This window comes from Capra hircus, chromosome 3, assembly GCF_001704415.2.
Source record: "Capra hircus breed San Clemente chromosome 3, ASM170441v1, whole genome shotgun sequence".
NCBI lineage: Eukaryota > Metazoa > Chordata > Mammalia > Artiodactyla > Bovidae > Capra > Capra hircus.
This window is the reverse complement of record NC_030810.1, coordinates 670,877-695,297: the sequence shown is the minus strand read 5'-3', so window position 1 is coordinate 695,297 and position 24,421 is coordinate 670,877. Positions and strand designations below refer to the sequence as shown.

Sequence of the window (24,421 nt, the reverse complement as noted above, 5' to 3'; positions counted from 1 at the left end):
CGGTGAGTGGGGGGTCCCAACCCGGCTCAGAGCCTGTGGCCCAGACCCAGGGCCCCCAGCAGGCAGCAGAGGCCTCTGTGGACACGGGAAGGCTGGCCTGTGCTGTCCAGGGCAGGGAGGCCCCGCGGCTGGGAGCCTGTCCCCACCTCGCTGCTCCAGGCCCGCAGGCCCGCAGGGCCCCAGTGGACACCACTTTCAAGAACTGGAGGGACTTGCCAAGGCTGTGGGGCCGGGGCAGGTGTGGGTCCAGTGGGTCAGTGAGGACGGAGGCCAAAGGCGTAGCAGGTCCACGGCAGCAGCGTCCCTGAGAACCGCGGGCAGGGCCAGCTGGTGGCGGGGGAGGGCAGGGCCACGTGGGCTGCCCAGCAGGGGCTGGGCCCCCTTCCGACACAGGCCTCCTTTTGGGGGAACGGCTGCCCAGACCGAGGGGCCTGCGCAGGCTGTGCTTGGCAGGGGTGTGAGGTCAATCCCAGGCCAAACGCCATGTGCCCAGCCTCCCAGCCAAGGCCAAGGCCTGCCAAGTGTAAGAACACTCCCTCTGGGGCTGGTGCCCGGGGAGCCCGGGAGGTGGCCGGTGCCCGAGGAGGCCAGGGGGGGCCGGTGCCCGGGGAGCTGAGGCGGGCGCGTCCTCACCTCTGTCACCGGGGCCCCAGGAGGCTGTCGTGGGCTCAGCCCGGAGGACCCGTGAGTCCTTGCTGCACCGTCACACAACCCTTGACAGGCCTCCCACTCGACCCCCAGCTGCGCGAGATCCTGGCCAAGGCCTCTCAGGGCCACTAGAGGAAAAGCCTGTTTGGGATCAACCAGCTGCAGGGGCGGGGGTCTTCAGCTCAGCCTCCCCTGAACTATGTGAGTCCTGGGGGCTGGAGGCAGGGTCGGGGGGCGGGTGCCAGAGGGGGAGCTTCCAGGCGAGGAGGACCCCAGGTCCTGCCCCGGGGACATGCAGCCGTGGTGACACCCCGTGACGGGACAGGCCGGCTCCTTGGGCAGCTTCCCCTTCGGGAGGTCACCCACGCCCCTCACAAAGCCAGGTCACCCGGGCATTGCCGGGTGGGGGACGCTCACCACCCCAGCTGCCGCTGGACCGGACTCAGCCACCTTATCACCACCCCCGACAAAGAGTCCACTGCCTGGTCAGGAGGTGGGTGGGGGCCTGCCCCCTGCCATGTGACCTGGAGGGGCCTGCCCCCCGCCGTGTGACTTGGGGGTCTGCCCCCCGCTGTGTGACCTGGGGGGGTCTGCCCCCCGCTGTGTGACCTGGGGGGGTCTGCCCCCCGCTGTGTGACCTGGGGGGGTCTGCCCCCACGCTGTGTGACCTGGAGGGGGGTCTGCCTGCCCCCCGCCGTGTGACCTGGGGGTCTGCCCCCCACTGTGTGACCTAGAGGGGGGTCTGCCAGCCCCCCACTGTGTGACCTGGGGGGGGGTCTGCCTGCCCCCCGCTGTGTGACCTGGGGGTCTGCCCCCCGCTGTGTGACCTGGGGGGGTCTGCCCCCTGCTGTGTGACCTGGAGGGGGAGTCTGCCTGCCCCCCGCCGTGTGACCTGGGGGTCTGCCCCCCGCTGTGTGACCTGGGGGTGTCTGCCGCCCCGCTGTGTGACCTGGGGGTGTCTGCCCCCTCGCTGTGTGACCTGGGAGGGGTCTGCCCTCACGCCGTGTGACCTGGGGGCCTGCCCCCCGCCGTGTGACCTGGGGGCCTGCCCCCCGCCGTGTGACCTGGGGGTCTGCCCCCCGCCGTGTGACCTGGAGAGGGGGTCTGCCTGCCCCCCGCCGTGTGACCTGGGGGCCTGCCCCCCGCCGTGTGACCTGGAGAGGGGGTCTGCCTGCCCCCCGCCGTGTGACCTGGGGGCCTGCCCCCCGCCGTGTGACCTGGGGACCTGCCCCCCGCCGTGTGACCTGGGGGCCTGCCCCCCGCCGTGTGACCTGGGGGTCTGCCCACTGTGCTGGGGAGCGCCTCTCCCGCTTCTGGCCAGTCTGCACCCTCGGGCGGCAGGACCCCCGCCCAGAGACAGGGAGCCTGCTCAAACCGCAGTCACTGGCTCCCCAGGGCCGCCATTCCAGGTGCCTCCTCCGCCCATCACTGGACCCCGGGAGCCCCAGGACAGAAGCCCTCCTCAGAGAGGCCCTGCTGGACCTCTCACCCCAAAGGGCCCCCTGCCCTGGAGCAGCGGTCCTGCTCCCGTCTGTGTCCGCCCTCTGTCCACCAGGGCAGGGGGGACTGTGGGGCTCGCCCAGCCCTGAAGCCCCCACACCTAGACCCCTGCCTGGTGCGGGGAGGGCGCCTCCACCTGCCTGCAGTCTCCCCACCCGACAGCTCCTCGTCCCCAGGCCCCTGGCGACACCCCCGCAGGGTCCACAGGCCCCGGGCCTCAGCCAGCGGCAGGTCCTGCTCCGGACTGGGCCCGCCGGGGCGAGGGGGGCGAGCACCAGCCTGTGGGCCACGTACGAAGGGGTTCTGGTGAGAAGGGGGCCTTGCACTTCGCCTGGCTCGGTGAGTCCCGTGCCTACGCCCTCAGGGCCTCCTGGACCCAACTTGGCCTTCAGGGCAGCGTCTGCTAATCGGTCCCCCCAGGGGCGAGCCATGCCGGGGGGCTCAGCCCGCAGCCAGGCTGACCCCTCCAAGGCCAGTGCACCCTGGCCGAGCTCCGCCCCGCCCAGCCGCTTCCCTGCACCATAAACCCTGCACGGGTAAACCCTCACCATGGCTGTTCTGGGGGACCCCCTTTTGACTCCCAATGCCCCAGCCCACCAGGCATGTCCCGAGAAGCCTGGGGTCAGCCCCGGAACTCCCACCCCAGAGGAGGTCAACCCTGCCTGGGGCCCGGGGAGAACAGCCCCTTGCCTCCTGCAGACAGGCTGACACCCTGGGGTTGGCCGTCCGCCCCGGGCACCCGGGCTCCTTGCTCTGCTCACAGCTCTACCCTGCCCTGCACGGCCATGCTCCCACCGTCCCAGCTGCTGGAACCCTTTCTTGCCCCAAGGACAGCAAGCGTGCAAGCCATGCTGGGGAGCTGTGTGTGCCCTGTACACTGACCAGGGGACACAGAGGAGAGGCCACCCATGGCCACAGTGGACTCGGGCAGGGGACAGGGCCCCAGGAGGGCAAGGGCCCTGGGGCACAATGGGTAGGGCCTCCTCTGGGTTCTCGACAGACTTGCATCTCAGAGGTCACTCTGGCCAACGCAGGGGAGGCCAGACGCCAGGCCGGGGCGGGCCTGGGGGTGACCCGTGGGAGGCAGACGGGGCGCTCATGAAGGACCTGGCCGTGGCAGGCTGGGTGCAGAGCCGGAGGCGTCAAGAACGACTCCAGCCTCCAGGACTGGAGTCCGCTGAGCAGGGTGCCTCTCCAGGAGGGGCCTCATCCCTGGCGTGGTGATGTGAAGTGACTGAGGCTCAGGAAAGGGGGTTCTGGGAGGTGCGGGATCCCGGGGGTCAGCTGCCAAGGTCAACAGGGGGAGAGGTCCAGAGTCAGGGGCGAGGGCAGGGGGACGGAGCCCCCCAGAGCTGCCAGGAGTGCTGCCTGGGGGCCATTGCCTCATAGCCTCCTCCTGGAAGGCCCTGCACCGCCGCCCCCACCCCGCCCCTGCGGGGCTCCCTGCCGGTCATGAAGCTGTGCAGACCTCTCTGGGGCTCAGCCCAGCCCTGGAGACCAGACCCACCCAGATCACCCAGAGGCAAGCCCAGTGTCTCACCTGAGGGTTCTACGCAGGTTGGCTCCTGCCAGTGGCAGTGGTGGGCACGCGGGTGTTCCTCGTGGGCCGCCTCATGGTGTCTTCAGACACACCCACGTAAGCGTCCTCTGCCCTCCGCTTGCAGGCTGGCCCCGTGTCTCCTGAGGTGGGTGTGTGGTCGGAGGGGCTCCCAGGTGCCAGGCCCAGGGCAGAGCTGGGGGTAGAGGCGAGCACGGAGCCCCCCCAGCCCTCGCAGGTCACGGAGGGCCCCAGAACTTGGCTGGAAGACTGACAGGTAGACCAGTGTGCTCCCAGGCCAACACAAGTGGGCAGGGGTGTCCTTAGGTTAGTGGTATTGGCACGCGCCCTTGTTTCTTACAAGAGTGTCAATGCTTCTTATCATAAGCAAATGACAGACCTTGGCTTTTAAGCTGAAATTTCAAAAAGTTATCTCAAGAATTATTGCATATATTTTTTCAAAGAAATGCTGGGCCTGGAAAGACAGTGGGGAGACAGAGGGCAGGGCTGAGGCGAAGGCAGGAGCGTGCGTGGCGGAGACAGCTTGGAGCTGGGCCCCCTCTGCCCGGTGTGCCCCTCTGGCTGTTCTCCCACGCCTGCGTCCTGGTCCAGGGAGGAGGGCGGGCTGGCGACGGCGGAGGGCAACCCCCTGCTCCCCGGTCTGGCCACATCCCTCCGGGGAGCCCCGCTTGGCACCATCCGAGGTTGAGCGCCCTGAGCGTTACTCACCCAGGAGGCATCGTGCCCACCGGCTGAGGCCGGCTGGCCCCCAGCCCGCAGTGCTCAGTGGAGCAGCTGGACGGTGGACGCCGTGGGAGCTCTTCCTGTTACTCCTGCTATTAGGCATGGCGGCCAAGAAGGTCAAGTGCAGGACCCTGAGCACACAAACCTTGCCGCCCTCAGGCACAGAGTCCTCAGGCTGCGGTTCCGTCGGCCTGCACACTTCCAGGGTGGGTCAGCTTTTCCCTGAGTGCGGCCGAGAGGCCGGCACCTACGCTGCCTGGGCTGGAGCTTGGGGGCCCAGAAGGGACCCACAGACAGACACACCTCCAGCACCCTGCCGGGGACCCGCCTGTGCCAGTGGCCTAGGGCTGCCCTAACAAATGACCACAAATGGGGGTTAAAACAGCAAACTGGTTTTCTCACGGTTCTGAAGACAGAGGCCAGGACTGCCGCTGCGGCAGCTGACTCCTTCCGGAGAAGGTGCGGGGTGCCCGCCCCGGGTCCGGGGGCTCTGGGAACTTGGCAGCTGACTCCTTCCGGAGAAGGTGCGGGGTGCCCGCCCCGGGTCCGGGGGCTCTGGGAACTTGGCAGCTGACTCCTTCCGGAGAAGGTGCGGGGTGCCCGCCCCGGGTCCAGGGGCTCTGGGAACTCTGACGTTCGCTGGCTTGTGGCCGCACCGCTCCCATCTCTCCTATCTTCACGTGGCCTCTCCCTTTGTGCAGGCCGTGTCTGTCTCCCCTCCTCCTACAAGGGCTCGCCGCTGGTTCCAGGTCCCCCTAATCTGGGTGCTCTCATCGGGTGCCGGGGTCCAGCCCCGGTGGATCCAGGGTGATTCGAAGGTGGGGACGGAGTCGGCGTCTTTACATATTTAATCACAGATATAGAGAGATTAGAAATGGATAGTGTAGTAGGAAGATCAGTGGAGAAAAAGAGGCTGAATAACTTGGATTACGTGGAATAGCATCCATGCTCCAGATGGGAATTCAGCCAGAAAAACGGGAGCAAGAAAGAAGCGACATGGGGGAATCAGTCTTTCCGGAAACTGATCCGATTTCTTTATTTTGGGGTTTGCTTATATACCTTTTGTTACACATAGGGATGAATACAGAGTCACGCGGGGGTCAGCAGTCCTGACCTTTATCAAAATCAGGTGCTTCACATAAATGTATAAAAAAAAGGTCTTAGGGATATTACATCATCTTCTGGCCATGAGTGAGACCTGCTGACATTTTATGATCCTTTCTTTCTGATAACCAAAAAACTTATTTCTTCCAAGGGTGTCTTTTCTTAAACCAGGCACCACCCTCCAAATAAAGTTACATTCCTATAGGGTGAGGGTGTAGTGAGTTACAGTCAAAAAAGGAATTTATTTAACCCAAGGTTAACATGATTAGTCTCAAAGGTTAATACTTATTTCTCCTATATGCTTAAAGGTTAATCCTTATTTCTCCGATATGTTAGTTATATTCATTATAAGTGTAGGGAACATGGAGATTTAGCAGCAAACATCAGCCCAACAAATGAAAATCCTTTCACCAATGCTCCCCTTAAGATCTATTTAGTCTTAAGATATGATAAAGTTACATTCTTACATAGCAAGGACACAGTGATTTATAACAAAGTACAGTGATCTATTACAAAAGAGAGAATCCATTAGCTCAAAAAGTCTAGTATTGCTAACATCAAAAACTACTGTATTCCCTTTTCTATATTCCGAATACATTGATTAATATATTCCCAGGTGCCTAAGGATATGGAGGCCTGGCGGCAATCATTGACTCAACAAGAAGAAAAAGCCCTATGCTAATTAAGACTCTCAAAATACTCCAAAACTCTCTGTGCTGTTTACGGTTGACAGGTAGTAAACAATCATGTGCCTAGTGGCAGCAGTATGGATAATCCTGTCACACAAGCTAGTCTGTCAGCAGAGAGGTTTGACCTGAGACATCCTTGTCCCACCCAGAGCAGGGAATTAGCAGCAATTATTGACACAACAAATGAAGAACCCTTCACCAATATAATTCCTAACCAACCCATCATACTAATAATTTCTAACTCCCCAAAAGATTTTGCCTTTAGTAAGTCTAAAACATCTCGTGCCTCTCAGGTTGGGAGGCTGTAAACAATCACATGTGGCCGGACAAACCTACAGGTGGGCTAGATAACCTTCAGAGGAGTCCGTAAGCTGAAACACTCTTGTCACGCCCAGGAATGTTTATTGCCTTGGAGCTGCACGTTTACTCCTTCTCCGAGAGAAACGGTTATGGGGGAGAGCCCCCCGTAAAGTCAGAGGTGTAGGTGAGAGCATAAAACAGACTCTGGTTTTGGGGTTAGATGCTCGGGAACAGGGGGTTTCCTGAGGCTTGATCACGCCTTTGCGTATGCCAAGCCTCCTTCCTCATGACCTTTGCCATGGGCGGAATTCCTCACGCTGGCCCCCGGCAATCGGGGGCTCCTTATCCTAATTACACATGCAAAGGCCTTTCTTCCAAGGAAGGCTGTATTCTGATCGCCTTCCTATCAGAATGTATGTCCAGGAGGACGCATCTTTTCAGGAGCACAGTTCAAGCCACTACAGTCCACCCTCTGGCCCCCATGAGCAAAATACAGTCACCCCCAACCCAGTGCCCCAAAGTGTCACCCACTGCAGCATCAACCCCGAGTCCCCAGGCTCATCTCATCCTGAGTCAGGGGTGGGGGAGGTTCTAGGGCAACACCGTTGCCTCCTGCACACTAGACGGTCACCGCCTCCAGGGTACAAGGGTGGGCAGGAGACGGACGGGGTTGGGGTGGGGGGCATTCCTCGAGGGCCGGGCAGGAGGGAGAAAAGGTCCCGGTCCCAAGCACGCAGAAACCCCGCTGCCCCGCCCAGGCCAGCCGGCTCCCTGACCGTGGAGGCACGGTCTTCTGGAGTCTGTTCCGGTGCTGTGGGCCCCGCTGCTCCTGGAAGCGGATGAGCGCCCGCTGGCCTGCCGCTGAGGCTGCTGGTACGCCGGGGACCTCGAGGTGGGCGGTCCCCCGACGAGGCCGCGCCCCCAGCACACACCCTGCTGAATACCCCTCCTCCCCCGCCAGGAGAGGCCGCGGCCCGTTTCCCGCCTCAGCTCCCACAACACTGAATCCCACCACCGCTGAGGATGAGCCCTCCTTCCCCGAGAGGAGCCGCCTGCGCCAGGTGCTGGCCAGCTCCGTGGTGGTCCTGACAATGGTGAGGCTCCCTGCTGCCGGGCGCTGCCCGTCGGGCCGCTGTCCTCACTGAGCAGTGGCGCCCCCTCCCCGCCCTGGGGCAGGGCGGGAAACTGTCTCTGGGACCCAGGAGGCCCTCGCGGGCCTCAGAAAGGCTACGGTGTGCCTGGGCACCAGGGAGGGGCTGAGCTAGGGATCTGGGCCACAAGAGGCAGCTATGTGGGGGCAGGGGCCTGGGGCACCCTTCAAGCACAGGTGTCCTCAGCCTGTCTTGCCCTCTAGTCAGAGGAACTTCCTAACTGACTCCCCTCGGAGATCTCAAGAATTCCCAGTTTCAGCTAGTGAGATGGGGGTCGGCTGACAACAAGGCACAGAGGCTCCTGTGCCGCCCAGAGGTCGCTGAGTTACCTACCTCCAACTCTAAAGAACTGCCCTCCCCTCCTCTCCCTGCCGGCCACCGCCCGCGGCCCAGCAACCCGCCAGGAGCGGCCGGGCGCACAGCCCGGTCTGGGAGTGGGACAGCATGTGGCTGTGGCCTGAGGGTGCGGGGGTGCCAGGCTGCAACCGCAAGGCTCATGCACCCGCTGCCCCGCAGGTGGCCGTGGTGCTCTGTGCCTGGTGCCCATCACTGTGGACCGGGCCATCACGTCCATCCTGGTGTCCGGGTCGGACAACAGCATCCTCGCAGCCCGGGTGAGCTTCCATCCCTGCTCTTGCTGGCTGGCTGGGTGGTGGGCTCTGGTTCCCTCCTCCATCACCCTGTCGTCCCCCATAGGCTTCGTGCATCGCCAGCCTCACGGGGTCCGTGGTGCACCTCGTCTTCATCCTCATGCTCTCCAAGATCTACGTGGCCCGGGCACACGTCCTGACGAGATGGGGTGAGCGCTGAGAGCGCTGGGCGCCGGCCAGTCAGACACGTTTCTCGTCTGAGCGAGGCGCGGTTGGGACATGCCCCGTTCTCCCCGCGAGGCCCCTTAAACGGCAGTGGGCGGGGCCTCGGCGGGGGCGGGGCGCCCCTTCTGCGACCTCCTTCCGTTTCCGAAGCACAAACACATCCGCCCCCGAGCTGCACGAATTGCAGCCCTGGCCCCGGGACAAGACAGAGCCCGGCGCACCCCGGGGAGATGGAGGCGGAGTGCCGGGGGGACGGCGTGCGGGAGGCCAGGGACAGCGCCCTGGGGAACCGCCCACAGTGTCCCTGCAACGGCGGGGCCTGGGAGTGTCCTCCAGCCGGCCTCGTGAGGCCCGCCTCCGTCTCAGTGCCTCCTTACCAGGCACCTCCGGCGCCCAGCGCCCCAGACCCGTGGAGCCACATCGTAGTAATTCTTACCGGCACTTGCCCGGCTCCTCCTCTACCCGCGGAGCGCTTCCAGAAGGTCCTGAAGTAAGAGCTTCGGAAACGCGCCCTCCGTTCTCCCCACTCCCTGTGCCGGGGAGGTGTCTGACGCAGGCACCCGCTGTGCCCTAGAGGGGCGCCCAGGTCGAATCCGAGGGCGCTTTCACCCGCAGGGTGTCCATCTTCCAGTTGGTCAGCTTCTGCTCGCCGCTTCTACACCGCTTTCTTCAAGAGCAGGTTAGCGCCTGCACTGGCCACACCTGCCCGGCCCGCCCACACCACGCCCATCTGGGTCCGCCATGCCCACGTCCCCGCCCAGGTCACGCCCAGCCCAGTTAGCCCCGCCCATTCATCTCGCCACTCCCATTGGGCACGCCCCCGTTCCGCCTTAGCCCGCCCCGCCGACGCCCTCCCGGGCCTGCCTCGGCCTCACCCTGATCCACCTCAGCCCGCCCCAGCCCCGCCCACTCCCTACTGGCCCGCCTCTTCCCCGCCTCCTTCCGGCTGACCCCCGCCTCAGTCCGCCCCAGCTCCGCCCACTCTCAACTGGCCCCGCCCCTCCTTAGCCCTGGCCTCGCCCCACCACAAGTGGCCCGGCCCCGCCTCACACGGCGGTCACGCCCTCGCCCCGCCCCCTGTGGCCCTGACACCGCCCAGACGCTCGGGAGAGGTGGGCTAGCACAGGGGTCGCTCCCCGATGCCCGCCGTGCCCTACTCGTGGTTCCGCCAGGTGGGCCGCAGGCGGCCGCGAGAGCGGAGGCTTGGCTCCCCCCAGGTTCGGCAGCTACCCCGGCAACTGCTACACCTTGCTCGGGGTCCCCAACGAGGAGGTGAGCACGGAGAGCCGGCGGTGCCCCTCACCAGGCCCCACTCAGACAGTTGTCCACAGAAACTCACAATCCGCCTGTCCCCGTTGGCACCCGATTCGCACCCGAACCCAGCCGCAGTCTCTGGCATGGGCCATGAGCCGCCGTCGTCGCTGCCGCAAGCTCGGTCAGCAAGCTGGAGGTGCAGAGGCTGACGGCCCCCCACGGGGCTTTCTCCCTAAGGCGACCCCGCCGCCTGTCAGCACAAGCAGGCTCTCCTGCAGCTTTGAGAGACAGGGAAGCTGTTTTCTGGATAGCGGAAGCTGGTTTCCTGCAGGATGAAGCCTCGCTGTTGTGCGGGGTCCCCAAGAGCAGACCCCAGGGAGAGGCCCGGGATCAGTTCACGGGTGCGGATGTCACCCTGGGAAGCACGCAGAGGGCAGGGGCTGTGCAGAAGGAGGTGCTCCTAGGAGCACTCCAGTGGGGGGGTCAACGCTGTGGGCTTGTGAGCTCAACCCTGCCCCAACCCGCCTGAGACGTTGTAGACAAACTCTCAAAATGACCATCTGGTCCCTTCCTGGCTGAGGGCCAAGCAGGCACAGGTAGGGGTCCAGGAGTTGCCGTGGAACACCTCCCCTGAAAGTCCCTCTGCTCCCATTTTTGGAGGAGGAGGGAGAACAGCAACTTTCCATGGGTCAGAGTGTGACCCAGTCTGACAGCTCCCTGCAAAGGGGCTGTCCCTAAGGAACCCTCTCCAGGTTCACATGTTGGGGAGACAGGGCAGATGGGCTGAAACTCAGGGCAGGACTGCGCATGGCACACAGCAGGCAGGCAGCCTGCAGTTATCAACAGGAAAAGTTCCCAACACAAAATGGTTCCAGCAAAAAGTGCAGTTCCGTGGGCTCGTCTATTGAAAATACAGGAGACTCTGTGAGTTCAGGGATGGCTGGAACCAGGCATTTGAACAATTTTGCACTGCTTTCCCTAGCACTGGCTGTATTTTCAGGCAGATTCTTTAGGCAGATTCTCCTCTCCTGCAGTGTGGGCTGATGTCCCAAGAGCTCAGGACAAAACCCTCTAGCTTAAACCCAGCGCAAGGCACGTCGTCCCACAGGTTCCCCCTAACAGCCCTGGGACCCGCCTCTCACTGGAGTCTTCAGGTCCCTGCTTGGTGAGGCCTGCCTGCATCCTGGGTCTGCCCCGGATCCACAGGCTAGGGTCAACCCCATGTGACTCCACATGGTTCCCCAAAGAGCCCAGGGTGCCACACGGCCATGCCTCTGATGTCCCATAACATCTGCCCGCTGGACCTGGGGAAGACTGCAGGGGCCTGAGTGAGGTCAGGATGGGGAAGTGTCACGCGAGTGTGTGTTCCTCGGTTCTTTGTCTCGTCACAACAAAGATTGGGAGTGACAGACATTAAAGCCCCCTCGGCGTGTCACAGCTCTCGGGTCTTGGATAGATCGTGTTATAGCTGTCAGGTCTCGAATGGACGTGTTATAATTCTTAGACAAATCAGTGCTACAGCTCTATTTTATCTAGAAGAGAGCAGGAAAATCCATCTTGGAGGCGTGAAGGCACGCCAATCTAGGGACACGAGGAGAAGAGCGCCCCAGCGCGCGGGAGAGAGCGAGAGCTGGCTCCGGCTCCCGTTTATGCGTGTGCCTCTCCCTGGGCCTGCCCTAAGGTCGATGGGGCCAGCCGGGCGTGGTGCTCGTTTTCCCTGAGGTCCTCACTCCTCGGACCTTCTTTTGCTCCATTTCCGCGGGCTTTTCCCGTCCTCGTCTGCGGCCAGCGCCATTTTGGACTCCTTCTCCCTGTTCTACCCGCCTGACAGAAGGAAGGGAAGGAAGGTCTCTGCAGGCGTCAGGGTGCCCCTGGCCTGTCTGAAAGGAATGTGAGGGCATGGCAGGGGCCACTTTGGAGGCCTGGAAAAGGACAGGTGCCTTGAGGCTGGTCCCTCCCACAAGCTAACCTGAAGGGCGGGTGCCGCAGTGTGAAGCTGGGGGCTGCCTCGCCGAGCTGGCCCAGGAGCTCCTGGTCATCATGGTGGGCAAGCAGGGCATCAACACCGTGCTGGAGATTCCTGTCCCTACACTCCCCAGGGTGAGTCTCCCACCCCACCCCACCCCACCTGCCCGGAAAGCATCCAGGGACCGTGGGACCCGGGAGTGGCTGGGGTAGCCAGCCCCCCTGGGAGAAGAGGTTGTGGGGAAGGCAGGTCCAGCCCACCTGGACCCCAGCGACTTGGGCACGTGCAGAGGAGGCTCCACCCAGCTACCGGCCCACAGGCTCTCTGACGCCCCCACCGTGTGTCGCTGCTGCAGGTGCTCCCTGGGGTCGCTTGCCCTGGGGCTGGCTCTGGAGGGCAGGAGGCCTGGGTTCCTGGGCACTGCCCCAACCACCGGTCCATCCTGTCTGTAGCCCACTGGGGCTGGGCCAGGCATTCTTTGGGGAGGGAGGAGCAAGGGGAGGCCCCAGGCTTCTGGTGCCCTTAATGGGGACACTGGGGTCTCATCCCCTGGTTCCACCCACTGGCACCACTGTGGCTGCAATCAAGGCAACCGAGACCAACCCCCCACCCACCCCGCCCAGGCCAGAGCCCTTGCACTGACCTGCCCAGGGGTGGCCTCACATCCAGCCCAAGGCTGGTCCGAAGCTATACCCTCACCAGCCCCTGCACACCTCATCTCCCTGGAGACAGCTGTCAGACGTTGGCCCAGCCACATACCCTCTGTGGTGTGGCCCTGACTCAGAGCAGGAGGGGCTGGGAAGCTGAACTCAAGATTACAGCAGACAGGGTGTAGCCAGACAAGTGCAAGTGTGGGCAGCGAAGCGCCCACACATTCACGTCCTGGGGTCCTCATCTGCTCCCTCCCTGACGTAGCTCCTGCCGCCTCCTCTGAGCAGCGCTGACTTGCCTCAGGGAGCTTAGGAGGCTGGCACGCTGCCCCAGCAGGGGGACACGGGTGCAGAAGGCTCTGCCCACCCTGGGCCCCAGGGGCGGGCTCAGGACAGGGCCGTCTTCCTGGTGTTTCTGTCTCTAGGAAGCCAAAGGCTGCTGGCAATGGTTCCAGCTCTGCTCCCGGAAGAGGAAGGCAGGGGTTTCCCTGGAGGCCGGCCAGGGGCCCTGGGAGGTGGACTACCAGCTTTTGCCATTCCAGGGCCTGTTTGACAGGTACCTCAAGATAGGCAGGGGCCGCAGTAGGGGCCAAGACCCCCAGCGACGTGGGGAAGGGTAACTGCACCACCAAGGGGCCTCCCAGACTCAGCATTCCTGTCTGCAGCTGCCTCGAAACACAATGTAAGGATGGGTACGACAGGGGGTCCCTGATAGAGCCAGGCCTGGAGAGATCAGGAAACAAATGGTGGGGGGCCACAGCTGGGAGCACTCAAGAAGGGCTGGCTGAGGGCTGGAGGGTCAGTGCCCCAGGTCCAGGGACTCAGAGAGGACCTGGGGCACCCGACGGGACTCGCTTGGAGTGGCCTTCATCTCCTCCCGCCCCCGAATGCCGGGGCCAGAGCCCCGTGCAGGGTGTGAGGAGAGCAGTGAGGGTGCTCAGGCCGGGGCGAGGCTGCACGGAGGTGGCACTGGGGAGCTGGGCTTCTCCGGACAGCTTTTCAATGCCCACACTCCGCTGGACCCTCCAGTGCCCTTGCCAGGAGGGGGCCTGTGTTTGGGGCTTATGCCCCGCATGGATGGGGTGGCTGCACTTTTTGAGGCCAGGGTCTGCGTCTCATGCGGCCCTTCTGTTTGATGACAGAGGGGAGGACCGCAGCACAGTCAAAAGTGCTGCATCTGAGCAAGGCATTGCTCTGAGCCCCCGGCGGCCAGAGCAACAGGGGTGATGCCAGGGGCTTCGTTCTGCGGATGAAGAGGGCAGAAGGCACACAGGGAGGAACGTGCTTCTTCACGATACCGTGAGCGGGTGACCACTGGACGAAAGGCCGCCGGGCCCCAGGGTCTCCTTAGGAATCCTGGATAAGCGCAAGGAGCCCCTCTCAAGGAGCCCCTTCCCAGAATCTTGCCGCGAGTCCGCAGGGCGGGCGCGGCACTGGGAAGGACAGTTACAAGTTCCAGACCACAGGCCGCAGGGGGAGGCCCGGGACGGGCCAGAAACGCACCCAGCTCTGTGAGAGCATTCCAGGGAGGCTTCCTGGAGAAGGGGGCCATGCCTTGGAGCCTGTGGGATGAGTAGAAGCAGGGACTGTGGGCGCAGCAGGGGTGGCCCCCCTGCCTCCCTGAAGGGCGCGGTGAAGGGTTTGCGGTGCGCAGTGTCTGGCCACTGGCCGCAGGTGCGCGTGGTCCTTATCGCCGGATGAAACCGGGCGCGCGGAAGTCAGGGTCGCGCGCCGTGGCCACCGGAGGGCGTGGCGGTGACCCTTATCCCCGCAGTCGTGCAGTTTGGCTTCGTTGCCACCTTCGGGGCCGCCTGCCCGCTTGCGCTGCTCTTCGCGCTGCTTAGCGATTGGGTGGAGATCCACCTGGACGCGCGCCTGTTCATCCGCCCGGTGGCCGAGTGCGCGCTGGGCATGGGCATCTGGTTCCGCATGCAGGAGGCATCCCGCGCCTGGCGGGCATCAGCCGGGAGAGCGGGCCGGCCGGGGCGCGCGGCCCCGCGCTCACTCGCCGGCGGCCTGGGCGTTCCTGCTGGCCTTCTCAGCCTACTTCCTGCCGCGCGCCCACTACCAGTGGAGCCAGGCCAGCGACCTGCGGCCGCTTCGCCGGCTTCACGCTGGCGCCACCCCGCCCGCCTTCAGCGCTGTGAGCAGCCGCCCGTGCAGGTGAGGTCGCCGGGGGCGGGGCTCCCACTGGAGGGGCGGGGCGGCATCGAGAGGGGCGGGGCGGCACCGGGCGGGGCGGGGCGGGGCGGCGCCGGGGCTCTTGCGGGAGGGGAGGGGCGGGGCGGCATCCGAAGGGGCCAGGCTGGGAGGGCCTGGCGCCCCTCAGTCCCGCCTCCCGAGCTGCAATGCCGGAGGGGATCAGCCTGGGCAGGGACAGCGCTCTCGGCGCCCGCGGGCTGAGCCCGGCGGCGGGGAGCGGGTGGCAGGCTGAGAAGGGCGTTGGCACTTCAGCCTGCCCTCCACCACCGCTTGGCTCCCGCAGGTACCAGGCCTCCTGGGAGGATGATGGACATCATTCCCGGACCTACTGGACTCTAGGGCCATCTGTTCGGCCTTCGTCACGGTGTTCGAGGCGCCGAGGCCCGCAGGATGCTGGGCCCCGCTCCCACCCCAGGGCTCCACCCAAGGTCAGCGCATGGTCCTCGGAGTGGGCGTGGCGGAGGCCACGGGCCGGCGCCCCTGCTCTACTCCCGCGGGCGGACGGTGGCCCTCTGCGTCTTCGCCTCCCGGCCTGGCCTCTGTCCAGGGGGCCCTGGGCACGGCAGGGTCCGTGGAAGCTGGGGTGGTCTGCCTTGCGGCCTCTGCCTTTTCCGGAGTTTCCTTTCCTGCGCTGATGCTTGCTGTCCGGCTCAGCCCACGCCTGCGGAGCCCTTGCCCACCTCTGGCCCCACTCTGGCACTTGTGCCAAGGGGTGAGGGTGCGTGGCCCCCCCCCAACAACTCTGCTCCCACCCAACACGTGGTGTTCTGCAGGTGGCTCCTCGACCTCGTGGAAACTGACATCCCTGAATCTGTGGCGATCAGGTGAAGCGAAAGTACTACCAAGCCAAGGGGACGCTGGCTGAGAACTAGGTGAGCCCCCACCCCCAGCCCTGCCCTCACTCTGCCTATTCACGGTCAGAGCCTAATCACGATCCTCCTCCTCTGATCTTTCCTGAAAACAGGCTCTTGGAACAACTGTAGCAAAAGAGAACCAAGCCTTGGGCTCAGAGACGAGTCCGGGCCCAGAGCCTAGGTTGCCAGGAGCTGGAATCACAGCTCACCCCACAGGAGGCGGCTGAGGGCCCTGGAGGAGGGGTAGGGGGTGATGCTGTCAAAGGCTTCCCACCTCAGAGGCCACTGCCCCTGTCCCGGCCCCTCTGCCTCCCAGGTCCTGGCATGGGTTGGCCCCATGGCCCGCTGTCTCCAGCCAGGGCACCTGGAAGGTGGGCACGTGGTGCCCAGGGGCAGCTTTCCCTGCCATCTCCCGCCAAGCCCAGCCTCACCTCCCCCCTCACCCGGGCAGGATGGCTCCATAGCTGAGGTGCTGCCTCCCCTCACGTTGTGCCCCCGCCCTTCACTGGCCTCCCCCGCCTTCGCCTGCCCCCCTACCCCCTCCCTGGCCTCGCAGGCACAGGAGGTGTCCTCCACAGGCTTCACACGTCCGCCCCCATCAGCCCTGGATGGGGCTCATCTCCCCTCAAGCTGGTGGACTTGGGGTCCTCCGTATGGCCCTCCCTGTACCTGCTGCCCCTCAAATGGTGGTGTCCCCTCTCCAGCCAGCCCTGCCGCTTCTTACTCAGTTCAGGCGGGGTCTGGCCTGCCCTTCACATACCCCAGCTGGCAACCCCAAACCAGTCTGTTGTGAGCCACAGCTGAGTCTGCTCACCCTGCCCCGGGGCCCCTGCAGTTCCGTCCCCTCACTGCTCGGGTGCCTTTTCCTTCCAGCCTGTCCACAGCCTCCGAGCAGCCCTTTCAGCACTTCCTGTGGCAGCACCTGGCTCCCACAAGCCTGGGGCCAGCAGCAGCCTCAGGGTGGCGAGTGCCTCAGTGGGGAAGGTTTGGAGGGAGACTGAACTTTGAAGCAAGCGGAGGAAGGACATTCACTCCGGTGACACTTGGTGGCTCTCCTTCTCCGAGACTTCCCGTCTGTCTGCATGGGGCCATCTTCAGGGCAGGGAGCTCCACGGTGCCTGCAGCTGGACGTCACCCACCGCCCGCCTTTGTGAGCGCCCTGTGTCTGCCTTCTCTGAGCTCTGACCACACAGCACCCCCAGCCTCGCCGGCTGCTCCCTGTCCTCTGCTCTGTGGCTGCAAGCCCCGCGGCATAGACGCCAGGAGACAGTGCCCACTTTTGACTCCCTCGGGAGCGTTCCTTGAGGTGCACAGCACTGTCAGAAAGAACACGTGGTTTTTAAACTGCTTGGATGCACTGCAGTCCGCCAAGCTTCTCCCCAGAACTGCCAGTCGACGCCTTTATAAAACCCACAGATCCGGGCCTCAGGCAGCACCAAGGATTTCTTAGACCGGGGGGGTTGAGACTGAGGGGCAGCTGCCTGCTCACCCACCATCCAGAAAATGAGCCGTCCTTCTGCTTGTGGGCGGCAGGGCTGTGTGCGCCGTGTCCTTGTTACAAGATCCACAGGTGTTTCCTCCCAGATGGTTGACTTTGTTGTTTCAAACTTTTAAAAGTGGGCTCATGGAGACATAAGGAACCCTGGGCTTGCATGGAGTCAGCGCACCAGCATGACCAGCGTTCACACAAAGATACAGTCCTGGTCACTAGGGTGCGGTGCCTGGCAGGGCCTGCCCGCGCCGCCTTCCTTCCCCGCCTGGAGTGGCCACACCCTGGCCTCAGGGGCGGGACCCCCAGGCGTGGCCTCTTCCACAGGCACACCACCGTGAGCCTTCCTGGCAGCACTGTGCTGTGATGCCCCAAATGAAGACCACTGGGCCATCCTGCCTGGCTGCCATCAAACTCTCGTCCCCGCCCCCTGGTGCCCTGGAAGGTGTCGGGTCACCGTCTGCCCCCAACAGTGACGCCTCCCAGCGCCCTGGCTCCTGTGAGGCTGTGGATTCAGGGCTGAGAACCCTGTGCCAGCTGGGGGGCCGCACCAAGCATCTGTGGGTGCCCAGGGACCCTTGAGCACGCCACACACACCTGGTTCCCTGAGACTGAGCTCGGCAGGGTGTGATAAGACGAGTCTCAGCACACTGTATCCAGTTTGGGTTTTATTTTAGAATTTATAAAATTCCAGTGTCATCCATATTCATGAGCCTTCACATATGTTTGCATATAATCTCCCGATTTCAAAGTTAAGGCCGAGGGATGGATGGTAGCTACGGACACATGTGACACGGAACACATCCGAAGAGGAGACAGACACGCCCCGGGCCGTCAGGTGCTTGCAGCCCCGGAGGCCGCAGGGCACAGGCCGGGGCAGTCACCGCATGACCTTCAACCACCACCAGCACAGACACAGTGAAGGCTGGGGTTCGCAACGAGTGCAGATGTGCGAAGTCTCTCATGGGAATTTAGAAAGGTCCCTTTGGGGAGGGCAGGGTGGAGGCGGCAGAGGACCTTGCAGGAAGGACGCAGGGAGCTGTGGGCAGACTCCCCGGGAGTCAGAGCGGCAGCGGGCAGGAGCTGACCGGGGAGAGGCCTCGAGACCCTACGGACAGCGGAGAGGCTCTCGGGCACAGGCCCCCCTGGGGAGGCAGGAGGGCACCCTTCCGTCTTCCCCGGCCATTGGCTCCACCTCGTCTGGGGCCGCACACATGCCCCATCAGCCCCGCCTACGGACGGGCATGCTCAAGGCCGCGTGGGCCAGCGGGGACTTGCAGTGGGGAGGCTACTCGGTCTGTTCAGGAATCGCAGCCAAGACGCCTGAACCCGAGTTAATAAACCGAGAGGAAAACCTCCTGTGGGGTGGGGGTGGGGGAGGAGGTGGGCTAAGCAGTGGTGACTCTCCCGAGGACACGGTCAGCTTCTCCAGGAGGTCGGGGACCAGGGACCGGACAACTCAGTGGCCCATCACCTCCAGGGGACAGACAGCCCAGGGCCCCACGTTCACCTTCACCAAGCACCCTGCCCTGCGGAGACCTGGGGCCGCCGCCCAGACCACCCCACCAGACTCCTGAAAAGGATCCAGTCCTCTGCTGGCTGGGACAGCCTCTGCACCCCAGGGCCAACTGCTTACCTCTGGTACATGCGTCTGAGGACGCCTGGGGGTGGCCTGTGCACTCCCCACTCTGGACTGCAGGGGTTGGGGAGGGCGTGGCCCCGAGGCCGCAGTGAACAGCAGAACCCAGTGGGCCGGGGGGCCGGGTGGGGGGTGGAGGGGGGGCTGGTGGGCGCGGGGGAGCTGAAGGTGGTGCAGAACAAGCAGGTCTGCTGCGGGGAGGGGGGGCCTCAGTGGAGGAGTGGGGCACCCAGCTCCCTCTCCCCCACCTGCGTTCCTCAGAGCCCTGCCCGGCGGCCTCGGCTCTGCCTGCGGGGCTGGGTGGTCTGGGGTGGAGGCCCGACGCGGAGGCCAGGCTGTCTGAGAGCCACCGCCCCCCACCGGCCTTCTGGTCCTCGGGCGGCCCTGGGCTCTCACTTGGGCCAGTGAGCACGCGGGGCCTCCCCCCGACCCCGGGGTCGGGGTCAGTGGGCTTTCCAGCAGCTGAAGCAGCAGGTGGTCCTCCAGGAGGACGTCTGGGCCAGGCAGGGGAGAGGGAGGTGGGAAAGGACGAGGGCAAACGTTTGGCTTTTATAAAGTCAAGGAAATTTATTTCCTGAGGTCATGACAGGAAGCAGGTGCGGCCGCAGCTGCGGGCTCTCCCGGCAGGCGGGAGCTTGGCCGGCGGGCGGGGTGACTCCGAACCACGGCCTCCTTAGTGTTCACGAGGTGCCGAGCGCAGGGCCGGGCCGGGGCTGCCGGCTTCGCTGGGAGACCTCAGGGCGGGCGGGATCGACACGTGCGCAGGGTCCGGCCGCCCGGTCAGAGTGAGACGGACCCTCGCGGGGCGGGTGCTGCTCCTCAGCCATTATCGCTTGGGGCCCCACGGGAGGGTCTTGGGGGCCACCTGAGCCCCGAAGCTGGGGAACTCCTCGGAGCTGCTCATGTCGGGAGCCTGTGGGGGAGCACGCGGCTTCAGGGACGGCCACCCCACAGCAGCGCCCGGGACAGCACGAGCACGGGACGCCGGGGGCAAGGCCTCACCTTCTCGCTGCTGCTGGCAGTCCAGGGGGCGTCGCGAACGACAAAGCCCTTGGACGGCGCCTTGGATTCCTCGTGGGCAGGGGGCTTCATGTACAGCTGCAGCGCCTCGCTGTCCACCACGTCGGCCAGCTGTGGGCACAGATGGTGTCAGTCTGCGGCAGGGGAGCCCGCCCCGGCCCGGGGGCCCATCACCCTGGCCTGTTGGGGCCAGCCGCCCCTGCAGGACTCACATATTCCTCCTCCAGGTTGAGGATGTGGTCGATGGCTTCCTCCACGTTCTCCGGGAGACCCGTCACGGTCACGCAGTTGGGGTCGGGCGCCCCACTCTGCGGGAAGCGGATGTCCACCTGGAAGGAGTCCACACAGAGCCCGGGTGGGCCAGGGCCCCACTGTGTGTGTGCCAACGGCCCTCTTCTAGTGGGGGTCCCCTCGCCCCGTGTGCGCCTGGTGTTCAGAGCTCACGCTCCTCCGGACACAGAGCTGCCTGCCACTCACTGCCCAGCAGTGTCAGCAGTCCCCGCTGTGAGCCCACAGCACCTCATCACCTGAGCCTCGGGTCTCCCCGCTGGTTTGGGGTGTGCAGCCCATCCCCCCACCTGCTCTGAGGGTGAGCCGCACTCCAGGCTCAGCTTGGGGACTCACCTTGAACTCATCCATGATTTTGCGGATGGCTTTGCCACGGGCACCGATGATGCGGGCGTGAACGCGGTGGTCTAGCGGGACGTCCTCAGAAACCATCTGTTCAAGCTCACCCACAATCTTCAAGATGGCGTCCCGGGCAGCCTCCGTGTTCTTCTCGTAGCCTGTGATGGTGATTTGGTCCTGGGGCTGAGAGAGGATCCGGTCAGAAGAAGGCACCCTAGGGACACCTGACCGCAAGCACCGGGGGCACGCGCCACAAGGAGCAGCTGCTCACGGCGGGCTGAGGGCCAAGCGCGGACACTGTGCCTGATGGGGAAACCGGTGGCCCAGCAGGCTGGCAGCACCCCCACCTCCCCGAGGACAGTCGCCACCACGGGCTGAGGGCATGGGCACAGACGAGCAGACGCCGGATGGCCAGGGCGCAGGGAAGGCCCTCCCGCTGGAGACTGAGGTCTGGAGAGAAGGCGCAGACGCCGCGGCTGGCACCCCACCCTCAGCAAACGCTGAGACGCCAGACCCGAAAATACCAGCAGAGGAAGGGGGGACTCAAAGCAAAAAGGAGGAGACAAGAAACGCCAACTCGAGGCCCTGACCCTCAGAACAGGACAAAATACTACAACCCAGAGGACACGCCGCAATGCCAAGGACCCGAGCACAGCAACGAACATCCGGGCGCTAGACAGGAGCAGGAACTGAGAGCCGCCCAGGAGGGCAGACGCCGGGCCACAGCAGGGCAGGCCCCCGGCCCCCACCTGGCTCCCGTCGTCCTTATCAGGAAACTGGATGTTCACGTCGTGCTCCAGGCGGATCTGGGTGATCACCGCCCCCTTCCTCCCGATGATCTTGGGGTGGTATTTAGGGTCCACAGTGACACTCAGCTTAAAGCTCCGTAAAGCCTGCCAACGAGACAAGGCGCAGTGAGGCATGAGCGCTTCTGACCCGGCTCTCACCATCGCCGCCGCGCCCCTCCATCCTCTGCCCGCGGGCATCGCGTCACTCTGCACCAAGAACGAGGCCTGGCTTTGCAGCTGAGCTCTGCAGCCTGCCCCCAGCAACCGAACCAAGGGCCCGAGGACGCCGCTACCGCGAGCACAGGCCTTCAGGCAGACCGGGCACAGCGCCCGCCTGGCTCCACCTCCTGAGCTTGAGACGCAGACGGACGAGCGAGTGTGCAGAGAGCTGGACTTTCAGGGTGGTGGGATGCGAGCAGGCCAAATTCCCAACCAAACAAGAACAGCAGACCCACAAAAGGGAACAAAAATGTGAAAGGACATCCACAGCCAGAGGCTCAGGCTGGGCCCTGGGCAGAGAGGGGACCCCAAGGCCGGCACCGTGTTCGAGGCCGACCTGAGGCATGTGAGCTCCTGTCAGCCCCATACTATCCGCAAGGGGCTTCGGGTTGCACAGTGCCCGCCCTGCGTCAGGCCAGCTCCAGAGGCACGGCGGCTTCTCGTGTCCCTGTCAGCAAGGAGAGAGCACCCAGGGTGCTGGCGGGGCCTTCCCGGGACCATGGGCACACGCTGGGGGTCTCTTCTGGCACTGGCCCCCAGGCCTTCCCAGCTGAACCCTCTCTGGAAGGCTGGCAAAGGTCTTCATATTTATGTAAGACACAGATAATGACACAAAGGCCAACTGTTCCTGTCTTCGTAAAAGAGCGCCAGGCCCCCAACACCACCCCCAATAGGAGCTCCCGGCTCGCGGGACCCTGGGCTGCGACGCAGGGTCAGCCGGCACCGTCTCTGCCACCCGACCCCCTGGCTGAGGGGCGGCCTGGGTGCTGAGGGGCTCGGCCCCAGGACGCCCGGCCCTCACCCGGTCCTCCTGCTCAGCCTGCAGCTCCTTCACCCGCTCCAGCAGCCCCGCCTTGGCCCGGTCTAGGTTCGCAGCCAGGCCCGTAATGGCGATGATGTCAGACTGCAGCTCAGGCGCCGGGACGTGAATGTTCACCTGCATGGAGACGGAGGCAGGCCTGCTGCAGAGGGCATCCATGGGGACACAGCTCGGCCTCGGGGCGGGGAGGGTGGGGGGAAGGGCTCGGCTCACGGAGCAGGCAGGAGCACGGCGCCCCCTCCCAGCACCCGGCCTCCAGGGAGACGACCTGCAGAGCCGCTTCACCTCAAACTCATCCATCATCTTGCGTATCCCGCTTCCCTTCTGGCCGATGATGTAGCGGTGAAGGTCAAAGGGCACCTCCACTTCAATGGTGACAGGAACCAGCGCCTGCAGGACAGGGCTAGGGTCAGGCCTGAAGGTGGGGGTAGGAAGCTCGTGGGCTCAGCAGGCCTTCCAGGGGCACAGGGGAAGACCCCATGGGGATGGCATGCTCTATAGAACCTTCCATGCTGCCCCAGCTGGGCAGAGCACCACTCTCCACATGAGGGGACACGGGAAAGCCCCTAGGAGGAGCAGAGCTGTGCAAGCCCAGGGCCTTGGGGTCTAGGAGCCCACAGAGGGGCTGGGGCCACGCAGACGCGCACCCCAACCCTGGCCTCAGAGACCCTAGAGGTCAGAGCGACGGGACTCCGCCCGGGACCATGGCCCCCTCCTGGGGCAGCGCTGACGGCCCGTCGTCTCTGCAGCCTGCTCGCCTTGGGACCCGTCTGTCTCCTGCTTGCTCCCGCATCACGACAGGACCCCCATCCTGCCCGCTGCGGTGGGGCTGAGTGCTGCTCCTCGGGACCCTGCACACTGGGGGCCGGGGGGCAGGGCAGTGCCCGAGCCCCATCAGCTCTGCCTGTCCGTGGCTCCAGGCCGGCAGCTCTGCCCCTAATGCGAGCCCCAGTGCTCAGGTCTCAGATCTGCACCGGCTCCCTGCTGAGGGCCGGGGGCGGGGCTGGGTGGGGTCCAAGCCCACCTCCAGGGCTTCCTTGGCCGCCTCGCACTTCTCCTTCCGGCCGGAAATGAGGATGATGTCGCACCTCCTGGGGGAGCCGGGCTCGGCCTCCTTGCCCTCTCTCCCCTCCGCGGCGTCCTCGCCATTCTCGTGGACAGCAGCCTCCACGCTGTGCCCTGGGGACACAGAGGGGCAGCTCAGGCCTCGCGCACCCAGGGCCCAGAACCCCCGAGGCGCCTCGGGAGGACAGGGGGCCAGGCCTCCACACCTGCCTCAGAGGCTGCAGGGGGGGCGGGGCAGGACCCGCGGTGCCGAGAAGGGAGGAGACCACCGACGGGCGGAGGCGGCTTGACAACACAGCACAGCAAGCAAAGTGGAAGCACGCTGGGGCTGAAAGCGGCTGGTGTGGTCCAGTCGGGCCACACAAGAACCAGACCGAAGAACACTCATGGAGCAAGACAGCGTCCAGGAGAGAGGACACAGACGCACCGCCCCAGGCAGCCACGACCGGGCGGGGCTGGGGCAAGCCTGTGAGAGGACACAGGGGCATACGGCTCCGAGCGCACGGGCCGCGCAAGCCAGGCACGCTGATGCGCCTGAAAGGCCTCGTCCTCGCGAGGAAGCCACGTGGGTAAGGCGTGGGCCTGGTGTGGGCACTCAAATGACTCAGAAAGAACAGCATGCCGTGTGTAAGCCAGGCGGCGAATGCAGATGTATCTCTATGTCATCCCTTCCAATTCTTCTTTAATGTGAAGTTGTTTCAAAATTGGAGAGCAAACGTTTGAGTGTGAAAGATAAATGCAAGAAAGATGGTTGAACTTGTAGCCCAAGCTCTTCTCAGGAAGATAGGAGATTCACTTCCTCCCGCATGGGAGGCTACCAGCACTCAGCTCTCCCCGGCCAGGTCACTAGCCGCTGGGACCCCTGAGGACATCCGAAGGGCCCTTCATCTCCCTGCAACCAGGACACAGCCTACTGCGACAGACCAGAGAGACCCCGAGCCTCTGGAAGCCCCCGGACAGCCAACAGCCCCCACCTACCCCAGCCAGGACCCACCTGGGTTCTCCTCTCTGTCTGGGAATTTGATTTGGACGTTATAGTCCCGGGTGATCTGCTGGATCTTGGAGCCTTTGGGGCCCATGACCGATCGGTGGAACTTCTGGGGTATGGTGCACTCCATGGTCACCTGGGCCTCCTGGGAGGAGACAGAGCAGAAAGACAAGTGAAGCCAAGGTTGGCCGCTCGGCCAAGTTCACGTCCACACCACTTCTGCCTATGCCCCCCAAGGCCACTGGTCGCAGTGCCCCCGCCCCGCCAGGGACCCTCAGAGGCTGCGAGCGGTCTGCCCTGCTGCGCCTTTCCCCCAGGTGGGAAAGGCTCCCCACCGGGGCGGGGGGGGGGG

General features: G+C 64.5%; 2 protein-coding genes across 3 annotated transcripts in view; one reads left to right on the top strand and one right to left on the bottom strand.

Annotated features, from left to right (window-relative positions):
* ANO7 (anoctamin 7) lies at positions 4,531-15,432 on the top strand. Its single transcript, XM_018046470.1, is given in 20 exon segments — positions 4,531-4,635; positions 7,146-7,326; positions 7,329-7,371; positions 7,415-7,616; positions 8,190-8,199; positions 8,202-8,287; positions 8,370-8,478; positions 8,639-8,978; positions 9,065-9,143; positions 9,145-9,167; positions 9,706-9,760; positions 11,732-11,842; positions 12,784-12,928; positions 14,133-14,288; positions 14,291-14,323; positions 14,377-14,521; positions 14,844-14,896; positions 14,899-14,931; positions 15,315-15,380; positions 15,383-15,432. Coding segments are annotated over 20 exon segments (2,025 nt in total).
* The window catches only part of HDLBP (high density lipoprotein binding protein), a 58,230-nt gene continuing 52,892 nt past the window's right edge, over positions 19,084-24,421 (bottom strand). For both annotated transcript variants that reach the window (XM_018039844.1, XM_018039838.1), the window contains exons 20-28: positions 24,076-24,214; positions 23,041-23,195; positions 22,302-22,406; positions 21,999-22,133; positions 20,939-21,082; positions 20,187-20,372; positions 19,775-19,891; positions 19,545-19,673; positions 19,084-19,455 (exon numbers count right to left, since the gene is read on the bottom strand). In XM_018039844.1, the coding sequence (XP_017895333.1) occupies positions 19,369-19,455; positions 19,545-19,673; positions 19,775-19,891; positions 20,187-20,372; positions 20,939-21,082; positions 21,999-22,133; positions 22,302-22,406; positions 23,041-23,195; positions 24,076-24,214 (1,197 nt within the window). In that variant the 3' untranslated portion in view covers positions 19,084-19,368. The remainder of the gene's footprint in view (positions 19,456-19,544; positions 19,674-19,774; positions 19,892-20,186; positions 20,373-20,938; positions 21,083-21,998; positions 22,134-22,301; positions 22,407-23,040; positions 23,196-24,075; positions 24,215-24,421) is intronic.